Source organism: Halichoeres trimaculatus, unplaced genomic scaffold (assembly GCF_033239565.1).
Source record: "Halichoeres trimaculatus isolate MK-OKI-2021-1 unplaced genomic scaffold, fHalTri1.1 fHalTri1_scaffold_4, whole genome shotgun sequence".
NCBI classification, from domain to species: Eukaryota; Metazoa; Chordata; class Actinopteri; order Labriformes; family Labridae; genus Halichoeres; species Halichoeres trimaculatus.
Window position 1 is genome coordinate 11,228,846 of NW_027437182.1, and position 12,321 is coordinate 11,241,166.

Sequence of the window (12,321 nt, forward strand, 5' to 3'; positions counted from 1 at the left end):
GAGTCCTGAATCTCACAGAGGGGAGAGTGGAGATTGGAGCATGGAGGGAGGAGATTGGATATCACTCGGAGAGAGGAGGTGTGTGTATAAAAATCCAAGGGTAAGAGCTCCAAGATGGAACAAGCAATCGAGATATAATTCATTCATGATTCTCTTTTAAAACAAGTCTGAAGTGGATACAAGGGCAGACAGCCTTAGAGCTCTTACTGGGGGGTCACAATGACATGAGTTATGAAGGGTCATGGATGAGGATTGCATAAGCCTCTTACCAGTGATGTGACGGTTTTAGATCAGGTTTCAATCATTCTTTCAAAGACTAAAAATAACCTCTAATGGATTTGCAGTAGCTACTGAGGTTGTAATGTGTTAAAATATTCAAATAAAGTAATTGTTCTCAGCAAATTACATTTTGCTTATTATTTTTTATGATTGTTGCTCACACTGGAAATGACATGAAACTGTACCACCTGTGGGTACTTTACAAATCTAGTCTCATTATGTTTTAATGACGGAAGTTATTTAGTTAACGCAATAAAAAGTAACACTAACTGCACAACGTTGTGTCCCGAGTAGGATTTTCCAGTTGTGTATCAGAGCTTGTAAACCCTCCAGACGGGCATGGGTGGAAAATGACGAGCTTGCAGAGCATTTTCTGGAAATATTGCTTCATCATGTATTGTTCTCACCTTGGCTGTTTGCAAGGTTCCACTTGTTGAATAAACTTAATTATGCAGCATTAAAACTTAATAGCATCCGGAATTATCCGTTAAATGTCTGCGGAAAGTCAGGGGGGTCTGGAAAAGAACAGGAACAGGGATAATAGCTGTTATTAGAAAGCATTTAGATAGAGAACACCTTAAAACAAACTAAAACTGTCCTCTAGATTAATCTGGAAAAGCACCGTATGCCTGTTTGCATTGATAATATAGCTGATAAGCAGAGCGGTGGATACCTTTAGTTTGTATCTCGATACTGGGACTTTTTTTACAAATCAAAATGCAGAAAATTAAAAGTTTGGACTGACAATCACGAAACTGTCTGCATTTAAATATGTTCCATCTATTTTATGACTTGTGGCTGAGATTTAGCAAGAACTACCTGATTAGTTAGCACACATGACATTATAACTTGCTTTGAGAAGCTCTTTGGGCATTAAGGAGACAATAACATAAAGAGGATGCAAAGGAAACTTGTATACATTAAAAAAGAAGCAGCTCTGTTTTTTTCTCTCCTGCAGTTGTTTGTAAGAAGAACTCTTTACAGTTCAAAATGAATGAGTTAAAATAGGCAACATGGTAAAAATTGCACAAGAAATAACTGCTCCTCATTTGTCGGTAGTAAAACCATAGACCAATTATTTTCCATAAAGATGTGCAAATTTAGGGATTTTTTTCATTGTGCAAACTTGAACCTAAACCTGTTTGATGAACTCCTTAGTCACCAATTTTGATGACCCCTATCAGTCATATACACTTACACTTTAGTCTGTCATTGTTGAAAAACTCAGCTCAGTTCTTCACTGTCTATCTCACTAGATAAAAAGGATAAAAGATGACTATCCACTATATTTGGAAGGAGAACTGCTGCAGGTATTGAGAGCCCTACAATCACTGCAGCAGCTACACGGATCTATTTTTTTGATACCTAAAATACCAGGTTTAACGTCATCAGTGACGAGGTGACATGGTTTTCCGTGCATGGGCTGGAAAGTTGCCCAGAAAGGCATCTGTTGCCTTATCATTTGTGTGTATACTGTATATCAACATAAAGGAAAGGAGCACTGTGTTTATGCATGTATCTTAGCGCATAAAGCCGAGCCTCCTGATGTTATATCACAAGCAAATGAGTAGAGGAACAGATGGGACAGAAAATATTACTGCTACACAACTTAGGACAAATTTACAGCTACTTTCTGTGGTTTGGGACTGATTTTTTACTTTCTCACAGTATAAGCTTAAGCCTCAAATCACCAGATTTGTCTGCAGTCCGGCTCCACTTTGGTGTATGTTGACTGCGTTTGTTGACTCAGTCTGGCCGTGTGTTCAGTCCGGCAAACTGCATGCCTGACAGACTGGTGGAGTCAGGAGACCCTGGAGTTCCTGCGCTTCCCACTCCATTGATGATCCTCTCCTGGTTCATGTTGGGCTGTAAAACCTCAAACCTGTTGACCCCTGGCCGTGCTCTGCTTGTTATGTTCATTTCTTGTCATAGCCAAGTTGAATACAGTTGGTTTTGACATGATTTGTTTTATTTTGAAAGTCAGCGTGTCTTTTTAGGGTTTCTGTGCACAGCTCCCTGTTCCAATTGATCTCCCCCACGCCAAATTTATGTGTTACACCTCCGGCGTCAGGCAAAAATACAGTGGCTACGTATTACCTGCTACCTGTGGGACTGCAACAGACTGAACCACTGTAAGTCGACACATTGGCTTAAAAGAAAACCTATCTGATCCGACGTCATGACTGTGTGGAGCCGGGCCGGAGACGCATCTGGTGTATTTTAGCCATTAGCGGCTTCATGGTTTCTTTGTGAGACCTTAAACTTCACTTTACAAACAGCACCAAAATTAAATAAACTAAAAATAGGATTTTGAACTCTGTTTAAACATTATTCTGCAAATAAGCATTGTGTCCTTTACTAAACCAGGTTAAAGCCTTGTTTTTAGATTCTGTTTCAGAGGATTATCTGCCTGTATTTCTGTCAAATAAAAGTCCCTGCGGGGTTTCTTTAATTGTAAGAAGCCTTAACTTGATATAACATCTACAAAATCCTGAAAAATGAATAAACGATATTTAATATTTTGCAAATTTGTTGAGTCATTGGTGGGTGCTTCTTTTCACCACCTTGTACCCATTTTTTTACATTTTAATAAAAAATTAAGCTTATTAATGAAGTAGCATTTTGGCAGATGAAGTCCTCAACCACTTGCTTTTGTTTCTTTTATTAACTCAAGTAGAAACCAGCTTTGCATTTCTTTGTGGAGATGTCATGTCCTCCTTAGTTTTGATATTTGCATGGTGTTTGGATGGTGGTGTTTTTTACAGCTGTATTCTGAAGGCTGTAATAAGAGCATAGACCTGTGGGACACTTTTAGAGATTTTTTCTTTACAAGCTTTTTTTGCTCTACCTTTTGCTGTACAGACTCAGTTTTTGGTAGAAAAGGACAGATGTGTTGGAATCTACACAGTCTGTTGCTGCCTCATAGTGAAAAATGGAACAGAAGAATATATTCATGCTTTGCTTTTAATCACTTAATAGAAAAAGTATTTCAGATTTATTTTGAACACAATATACAATATAATACCATACATTGTGTGAAACACTGAATAACCCACCTGCAACAACTGGTGGACTTGGAACATATTATTGACAATAAAAAACCATCTCTCATGCAGATAGTGCTAAATCTGGCTAACCATTTGGACACAACTAGGACCAAAAAAGCTCAAACATAGATAAACAATGTTAATACTGACAAATTTGAATCTCAAAACTGCTAACAAGTTTGGTCAGAAAGAGTTCACACATTAGCACAATCAGTTACATAAGATCATGTTTTGTTGTTAAGTCAGAACGATTCACGTCAGTGCCGGGCGTATTGTAGCATGCTATCAATACTGTCCCCGTGTTTTCTACTTTTACATGAAGTGCGTTAAGTGTAAAAGGAGACAATCGCTTTGTGTTTGTCAGTCGAACCTGCATCTGGCCTCGTATATCAGCAATTTGCATTCAAACGCTGGATGGAGAAGCTTAGCCGCCAAGAGAAAAAAAGCTTATAGATACCAAGCATTGACCAGCTTCTGTGTTCCTTAGCTAGCTTGTTTGTATCCTATATCCAAGCCTAAGCAGTTTAACATGTCCTCTATGTTGCTTTAGGGTTACCGAATTGCTGCTGTTAGATGAAAACCTTGTAGCTTGAAAAACCTCACTCAAACTAAAACAAACGAGAGGTGGAAAAATGACCAAACTGAACCTAGAATGAAAAATAAGGACAGCCAAAGTCCTCTGTGTAATGTGTAATGTTTTCAGAAACAAAACTTACTGTATATAAAGAAAACCTGATGATCAAAAATTTAAAGTGAGACTGAATTTAATATTCATGCACAAACAATTTTGTGAAAAGGCAAATTCAGAGTTACAACGTTCTCATGTGACAGCAACTTATCTTATTAGCTTCTGCTCTGCTGGGCATCCAAAACATTGTGCGAATATATACTTATATATTTATATATATATTTATATATATAAAAACAATATATAATACATATATAGATATATAAAAGACTCAAATCCAGAGCCTTCTACACATTGGACACCACCACTTTCAGGTAATGCAAGTGCATATAAATTAAAATAGATTTTACACTAAACCAGTATTTCTTATTTACAAGCTTAAAGTATAGAATAAATACACACTGTTATAAACAGCAAAAAGGACCAACTTGAGCTCCTAGCAACAAACAGTAGAGACAAAGGTGTGAAGTGATGGGAATAAGGCCTGATAACAGAGTCACACATCCAAACTAATCTACACACACATATACAAAACCTTACATTCACTCATTCATACCACACACACACACGCACACAAACCACTGCCAAAAAGCTGGCTGAAGTGAAATTAGATGGAGTACCTTAGAGTTTATCAGTTAACCTATATGAAAATGGACAGATGTGATCCAGAGATGAAATCACATCATCCATAACCAGGAGCAGAAATGTAAAGTCTGCAAACCATTTTCCAACCATACTCCCAATGAGTGGTGATTCTTTTTGGTTTGTTCTAAAAATAGAGCACCTAATTATTCCTCTTTTCTCGGAAGGGCACAGTCTGCGATGCTGAGTCCAGCAATACCATCCACGCCAAATCCTGATAACCCCACTGTCCTGGAAACCTGATACAGTGAAGGAGGAGGGGGAAAAATCAATTGACGTCAATGAGCAGACGCTGCACTTTTGGGATGTTTTTTTTTCTTCTTCTTTTTCTGATGAGGGAGAAATAGCTGGCCTGATTGTTTTGGGGTCATGTGTGTGTAACCCAGAGGGGTATGTAAACCATGTGAATAGCGGCACTGATGAGGGTCTCAGAGCGCCTTTCAGACAGGCAGCTGTGCCAGCACCTCTAATCATCTGGTCTGGGCCTGATTGCAGAGGGGCAGGGGGGCGTTACATCAGACAGGTTCGGGGTCAGGGCCCGTTCCAACTAACAGGATTATTAAGAGGCTGCAGCATACCTGTGGGCTAAAAACAGATTCACCCCTGTTGTGCATTTTGTCCTTGGTGGAGAATTTCTGATTCTATCATAGATCTGAGCAGCTTGTTATGAGCTGTTCGTGAGATTTTGGTGTTTTTCTTGGGGGTTTGGGTTTGGCTCGAGCTAATCTCTATTTCACACCAGCCCACCGTTACTTGGATGGGAATGAAAAGACAAACCTGTGTAAATCCAATTATTTTAGATAAAAAACTGAACCAGATTTCTGTATCCATTGAAAGTTTTGGTGTGAAAAAGGTTGGAAGCCCAAATGGTCTGCAGACCAAATCAGAAAAAAGAGAAAAGGCAATGTATACAGAGATGGATTATGAAAATATGTGATGTTTTTCAGTGTGAATTTAACATTCATTGACTGACAGCAACAAACTAAACATGTAACAAAATAACAGGGAACATGAGTGTCTGATTTCCAACGAAAACATTGTGCTCAGATTAGAAAATGAGAATGAGACGAAATGTGCGTCTTCTCGTGGTGTAAAGGTTCCCTATTACAATGAGTTTGTGTTGACGTTTGTTTGGATTTCTCTATTGCCCAATACATGGAAGACTGTTCTCTTTAACATACAAAAAGATTCTGCGCTTTCAGATAAGAAAAAAAAAACATTTCACAGACATACTAGAGTGTTCAATAAATAAAAAACTATTAAAAAGACGATAGTAAAAAAGGCACACAAAAGTCCTTTGACAAATGGTACAGGAAAAAAAGTAAACACTTTCTCTTGCTATACAAATGAGTCTCCATCAGTATATCTTACTCTATGCTACTTCTAGATCATATCTGTAAAAAAGTCTTAAGGTACAAAACTTCTCTCAGTAGTGTCGATGTCCCCTTAATGCCAGTCCAGAAAAGAAAAGGAAACTTTTCCCAAACTGGCCGAAATCCTTCAAGTTCCACCCTCAGTCTCGTCTGTCCATCCAGACTAAAATGTAAGCAGTAATTATTTCCTGAGAACTCTGAAGCCGCTTCACTGAAACTGTCCGTTTCTGTCTGGCTTCAAACACCCAAGTGCAAGACGCCCCCTTGCGGGACGAAACCAAGCCCTTGCCTTTGTGGGCTTTTCTAAAAGCTCAGCTGCAAGAGGATCTCCCCTCTTTTCCAAAAATGACCATGTGAGTGCGATGATGGAAGCTTTATGTGTCCGTGGGCGACGCCTCCTGTGTCACGATCTCTATTGCTGGCTCCATCATGCTCCCCTCCTCCTCCTCCTGTTCCTGAGCGTCCAAATAGTCCAGAGGAGGAGAACGAGACTCTCCTAAACTGTCTTCTTCCTCCTCTAACTCTTCCAACTCCTCATCCTCTTCCTCATCATTGTCCTCCTTCTCGATCCCATCCAAGTCCTCCTCCTCCAGGGTCAGCTCAAACTGAAATTTCTCCCCACCACCCTGGCCTCCTGTGCCTCCACCATGCGTGCCCTGATCGTAGAAGGGCGGCGAGGGACTCTGGGGGATCATGCTCTGGTACCAGTTCCTGTTGTCCTCCAGTGTGTCCAGAATGTCCTGGGCATCAGGGTGGACCAGATCAGCCCAGGTTTCCCACAGAGGATGAACGATGTAATCAATAAAACCCACCTGGAGCAACATAAGCAGAATATTAGAGCCAGACTCCAAATTTGAGAAGCATCTCAGTACACACAATGGATTATCTATATCTCTGATTGCTTACCTGGCTCTTTTCCACAGAGGCTGTGTGTTTATCACACATTGGGCTGATCTCCATCCCCCTCTCCCTCTCTCGGTCTCCCTGGTGGAAGAACTCCTCCATTATCCGATCAGTCCACTGACGGTATAGCTCCAGGGACTTAGTGGGGTTACTCAGGTCAGCACAGTGCACCATGTTACGCAGCACCTATAAATAATCCACAATTACAATCAAGTCCATGTCTTTATCTCTTGTAGTGGACACTTTTTTGAGCTTAAGTCATACTGGCAAAATTTCTCCTGATTACATCTTCTTGTTTTTTTTTCTAATCCCCTTGAGAGCCTCTTTGCTGAAGGCATCCCATGATATTTGAATGGTTTGATCATGTGTTTAATAGCAGGGAAGTTAGTGATTTAAGTCTTCTGTCATTAAAAGAGGGTCAGTCTGAGACAGTCCTGTACAAGAAAAAACATCCTAAAAACACTTTTTGACATAATGTGTGTCCGAAAACACTTAAACATCAAAAGAAGACGAATGGAGTGAGGAGAGGAGTGACCAGGGCAGAGGTCACCCAGGCTGACTGATGACAAATAACTGAGTGACCTCTCCTAATACTGACTATTGATTAATGCTACCCAAAGGAAGTATCCCCAACTACAAAAGCCTTTTCTTCCAAGTGCTAACATTATTTAGCACTAAAAAGTAGCACCAACCTGTATCCTGTCAGTGTAGTTGTCCAGCAGCAGCACCCCAGAGCTCGTCACTTTCTTTGTCTCCACCATCGTCTTCAGATCAGCCAGAAGGCTCATGTGTTTTGACATGTCAGTGGCCAAAACCTAAAGAAAATGTGACAAAAATAGGGTTGTTACTCAATTCAATTTGATTCTGGCTTAAAGAAGGAGGAAGTAAACATCATGGGGGCCATCTTACCATGTCGATGACCATCTTGCGCAGCGACTGTCGCTGCTTCTTCGTGAGGTTCTGGAAGATGTCACAGTTGTCCTCTTGCAAGAGCTTGAATCCAACAGCCAAGTGATGGTTCTCCAGCACGGACTCATCGTTGTACATCAATGCCAGCTCAGAGTCTAAAGAATCATTGATGAAAGAGTTTAATATTTTGCAAAGTTTTTGAAATTTCCTTGATACAACGGATTTCATTTTCTTTGAACCTACTTGTATTAATGAGGAATTGGTTTGATACTCCAGGATGGTCAACATCATGGATAGCTGCTGCAAAGATGGCCGCAAGAATCTCAAGATCTGTGAAGACGGCCTGTGGAAAAAGCAGGAAAGGGTTAGACTTTATCTAAAGACAAAAATAGCATCAGAAAGATGGATATTGATTCTTCAAGCAGTTTGAGGCAGGGTCATACGAGGCAGCCTTCTAGACATGAAAATGGTTTTATAACCTAATTATGCTCAGTAAATTGCATTGTTTTTTTGTCCTTTCCTTCTAAAGAATTAACCTGTTCCCTGACAAAATAAGAAACCAGCCATCCACCTCTTCTTCACTACTTCACAGCAAGAGAATGCAACAGTGTCTGGAGGCGAAAGATGTAACATGGTGCTAAAGACTGGGTCATTCTGACCCACTCGTTTCTCTTCAGCTACACTCCTGCCTAATAAAAGCACACAGGAAGGATCTCACAAAGAAGGCATGGAGGGAAGAGAATGAACTGGCATAAGCAGAGAGGAGGGAAAAGATGATTCAATGGAAGGATGCTGAGTCCCTCAAAGCCAGCATGGCAATCCAGGAAAGTGGCACATGGGGTGATGTAAGAGCTCACTCCTCTAATTTAGTTTCCCCTCATTTCTGCAGATGCAAAACAGAGCGAGTCAATGAGACTCTGTTTCATAGCAGAACTTACATCCAGGGCTGGGGTGGAGAGGAGGATGTGTGTGGATTGGGCTACGTCAGCGGCATGAAGGCTATTGTGGTAGGCCACATCTGAATGGTAGTGATCTTCTAATGTCATCATGTAGGCCACAAACGTATCCACGGGAATCTTGAAAGTCTTTAACAGGTCGCGCTCCTGAAAAAAAGGTAATATATTTAAGAGTGAGGCTGGATAGGGTTGTTAGTAAATAAGAAATGAATGAAAATAAGCAGTTATTCTCCATACCTGGAAGATGGCGTACATGATGCAGGTAAGCGGCCGGTTTTGAGAGTACTCTGAAACCATGAAGATGTTCAGGCCCCACTTGTTGAGGTCCTCCAGCTCCTTAGATAGCAGCTCCTCCTTGTCTGTTTTGACGCCATAGCGAGAGACGCTGCTGCTGGAGAGTGAAGGCCCATGGGAAACCTTTTTCACCCCGCTGATTTGTGTCATCAGCTGCTGTTTCTGCTGCTTCTTTTTCTCCCGTGTCTTAGATGTTGGCGACGGGATCTCCACCTCATTCTGTTTGTCTGAAAGAGGAAAGAGATATTTTTGTGATTTTAATTTTAAAGAACTTCAGACCTTGTGAACAGATTTGGTTGAAAGTCCCACAGCTATTCTGTTTCTCAATCCCCTTTCTACACTGAATACATTGAAGTCCATCATCAGGTGCAGCTGTTTACAGAGATTTTTCTTCTTAGTCACTCATTCATCATCTCCCCCTCCATTCACAAGTTTATTTTTGCCCCCTGTCCTCCACTTGCAGCCTTTTTCTCCCCTCAGTTCATTCTTCTTTCTGTCTCTCCAGCGTATCAGCAGGTGTCTCACATCTCATCCTCTGTTCCTTTCACTCTCATAGGTCAGTCCATTCACAGACTAAGTGCCGGGAGCTTCAACACAGCAGAAGCTGCTCCATAAAGTCGGTCATTCAATAAGCCACTTTATCAAATCACTCACTATAGTGTGGGATTTATATTTTTAGTGATTCTGAGTGACAACATCTGGTCCATTATATCAAACTACTTTGAAAAACAACTATAAATTCTCCTCACACTTTTGCTTAAAATAAAACTAAACAGGCCAAGTTTCTTGTGATATGGCAGTTACACCAGAACTGAAAGAAACCCAGCAGGGACCAGCTAATGGCATCCATCCGAGTCGTGCATGAACCAATCAACCAAGTCCAGATTCAGCTCATCGCCGCCCATAAGCCTTCATCTGTGGACAGTTATTCAATTATTCACCATCTGTTATTCAAATAATCACATTTAGCTTGCTCTATCTTCTTGCACTATTTCCTCAGTTTTCCCTTCGGTCCCTCATTCTCCGTTGTAAATAAGGAAGGAACAATTAAAAGTCCTCAGACATTAGCTGCGTGGAAAACAGGGAAAGAGCAACACATTGCCTTCTATTTCAGTACAAACCAACACAATTAGCCGCGTATACAAGTGTGTGAATGTTCCAAAAAAGTTTGTTTGTATTATTTACATCTGCATCAATAATCAAACAGACTTCATGCTCCATCTGCCTCAGTTTATATGAAGCTCTATACTCAGCAAATTCTCAGCCTCTACTTTGTTTTTGTCCTCTATTTGAACTTCTCTTCTTTACATTAAGCTTTCCATCATTCTTCTCCATTTTCCTTCTTGAGAAAATTCTAGAAAAGAGCTGCTGAAGTTAAAATCTCTTCTTCCCTCCCTCCCTTTCTTTTCTCAGCTCCCACGGTTGTTTCGATTTTCACCGTTCCTTTTCATCCTCCTCCATATGCTCTCCTGTGAGAGACGTACATGCATTAGGAAAGGCGTAGGAGCTTTTAAAGAGAATTATTTTTTCCTGCCCTCAGTATATTCCCCAAGATAGGTGTGTTCTGCTGCTGGCCGATCAAAGGGAATTATGACAGAATCACGCAGCCAGGACAGCTGTGGCAGGGGGGAGGGACACGTGAACGAGCAGCTTGCTGCTTGCCAAAAACTCAAAATGGAAGGTTAGTAATCCTGGGCTTGAAATGCTTGTGAAGCTTAACTTTTTAATCGTGGTTAATTTAAAAATTACTGTGCCTACAGGATCAATTGCAGTACAATAAGAATTTGATGACGTTTTTGGACTTTACATTAAAAAAAAAAGTTGATGTTCTGAGTCTGGATGGAGGCTGCATAAGAATATCTGAAGGCAGGAATGGGGGCATTACTTCTGTGATAATCTTAATTGAAGAGAGGATTAAACAGTCCACTGGTCAACTGGCTGAACAAAGCTAGCCTTTCTGCTCCTTACTGAAGCCAATCACTTTTTTCCTTTCTCCAGCCAGCGGGGTAATCCTGATTTCTTTATCCAACTGATATTCATCTGTGTCTGGGCTCACAGGGCAGCAAGGTGGAGGGACAACAAGGTGTCCCTGCTGACAAAGATGCATTAAGGCGGTGATGAGTCACTCAATCTGCCGCGCTCATCTCACTGCCAGCGAAGGGGGTTCCTCTGTACCTCTGTTTTCTCCTCCACTGCAGCTGACTCCCTCCCTCACCCATTTGAGTCTTACCTGTCTTTCCTCATCCCTCCTCCTCCTCCTACTTCTTGCTTTCTATGATCCAGCAATGAGGGATCTTCCAGCAACCCTACACCGGATGAGAACGCCAATCGATCAGGAGCCCTAAGTCTAAAGATACCTATGCGGGCTATTCTCTCAGTCTCCTTTCATCCTTTTTTTTTGTTAGCAAATTTGATCTTTTAAGCTTTTTCTTTAGATTTCCCATATTCTAGCTTTCATCATACCTTTGCAGAAAACTCACATTTATTAAAAAGTAAAATTTTAATCTGTCCAGAAGCCTTGTTAAAATCAAATTTTTATCACAGACACAAAAATACAAGTGGAAATGCTTTGAAAGACAAGCGCTCACACCATTCATTCACAGATTTTTAAAAGATCAACCCACGCTGACAGCATCCAGTTCAAATTCAAGACCTCTAAGTCTACCTAGGAAGCTTCCTTGTCTTTAAAGTATCTCTTTTTAAAAAAAATCAAACACTTTAAATATTATTTATTATCGCGAAACACTTCAAAATGTTCATTCTTTAATTTTAAGGACTATGGCATCAAGACAAAGCTCAATGGCGCAGTGTTTTGTGGTACGCCCCCACAGAAGAACCTGCCAGAACAACTAGCACAGCTCAGCAACGGGAGGAAGCTTCAAAAAACCATTGCAGTAGAAATATCAGTGTTGTTCACCTGTGGATTTTTTTTGTGTTTTTTAGTGAAAAGTTTGTGATTTAAAAAAACCCCAAAACATTTTAATATAATTGATGTGATTTTTGGGTGCATGTACTCAAGACTTTGATTTACCTAGGAAGGTGTTGGAGATGAATTCGGAAACCTGGTTCCCCGACCGACTCATCTCCGATAGGTGCGTCAACTCCCGATTCAACATTCTCTTGAACTGCAAGAAAGAAGGAGGAGGAGGAGGAGGAGGAGGAGGGGGAGAGAAGGAATATCGTCAGTTTCCACAGAAGGGAAAAACCTGGGAGAAATTATAGTGAGACTC

General features: G+C 40.8%; 1 protein-coding gene across 3 annotated transcripts in view; it reads right to left on the reverse strand.

Moving 5' to 3' along the window:
- Window positions 1–3,255: 3,255 nt before the first annotated feature.
- Window positions 3,256–12,321, reverse strand: part of pde4ba (phosphodiesterase 4B, cAMP-specific a) — a 202,426-nt gene continuing 193,360 nt past the window's right edge. For all 3 annotated transcript variants that reach the window (XM_074667605.1, XM_074667606.1, XM_074667607.1), the window contains 8 exons: window positions 12,123–12,216; window positions 9,035–9,318; window positions 8,780–8,944; window positions 8,085–8,184; window positions 7,842–7,996; window positions 7,625–7,747; window positions 6,936–7,118; window positions 3,256–6,841 (listed from right to left, as the gene is read on the reverse strand). In XM_074667605.1, the coding sequence (XP_074523706.1) occupies window positions 6,404–6,841; window positions 6,936–7,118; window positions 7,625–7,747; window positions 7,842–7,996; window positions 8,085–8,184; window positions 8,780–8,944; window positions 9,035–9,318; window positions 12,123–12,216 (1,542 nt within the window). In that variant the 3' untranslated portion in view covers window positions 3,256–6,403. The remainder of the gene's footprint in view (window positions 6,842–6,935; window positions 7,119–7,624; window positions 7,748–7,841; window positions 7,997–8,084; window positions 8,185–8,779; window positions 8,945–9,034; window positions 9,319–12,122; window positions 12,217–12,321) is intronic.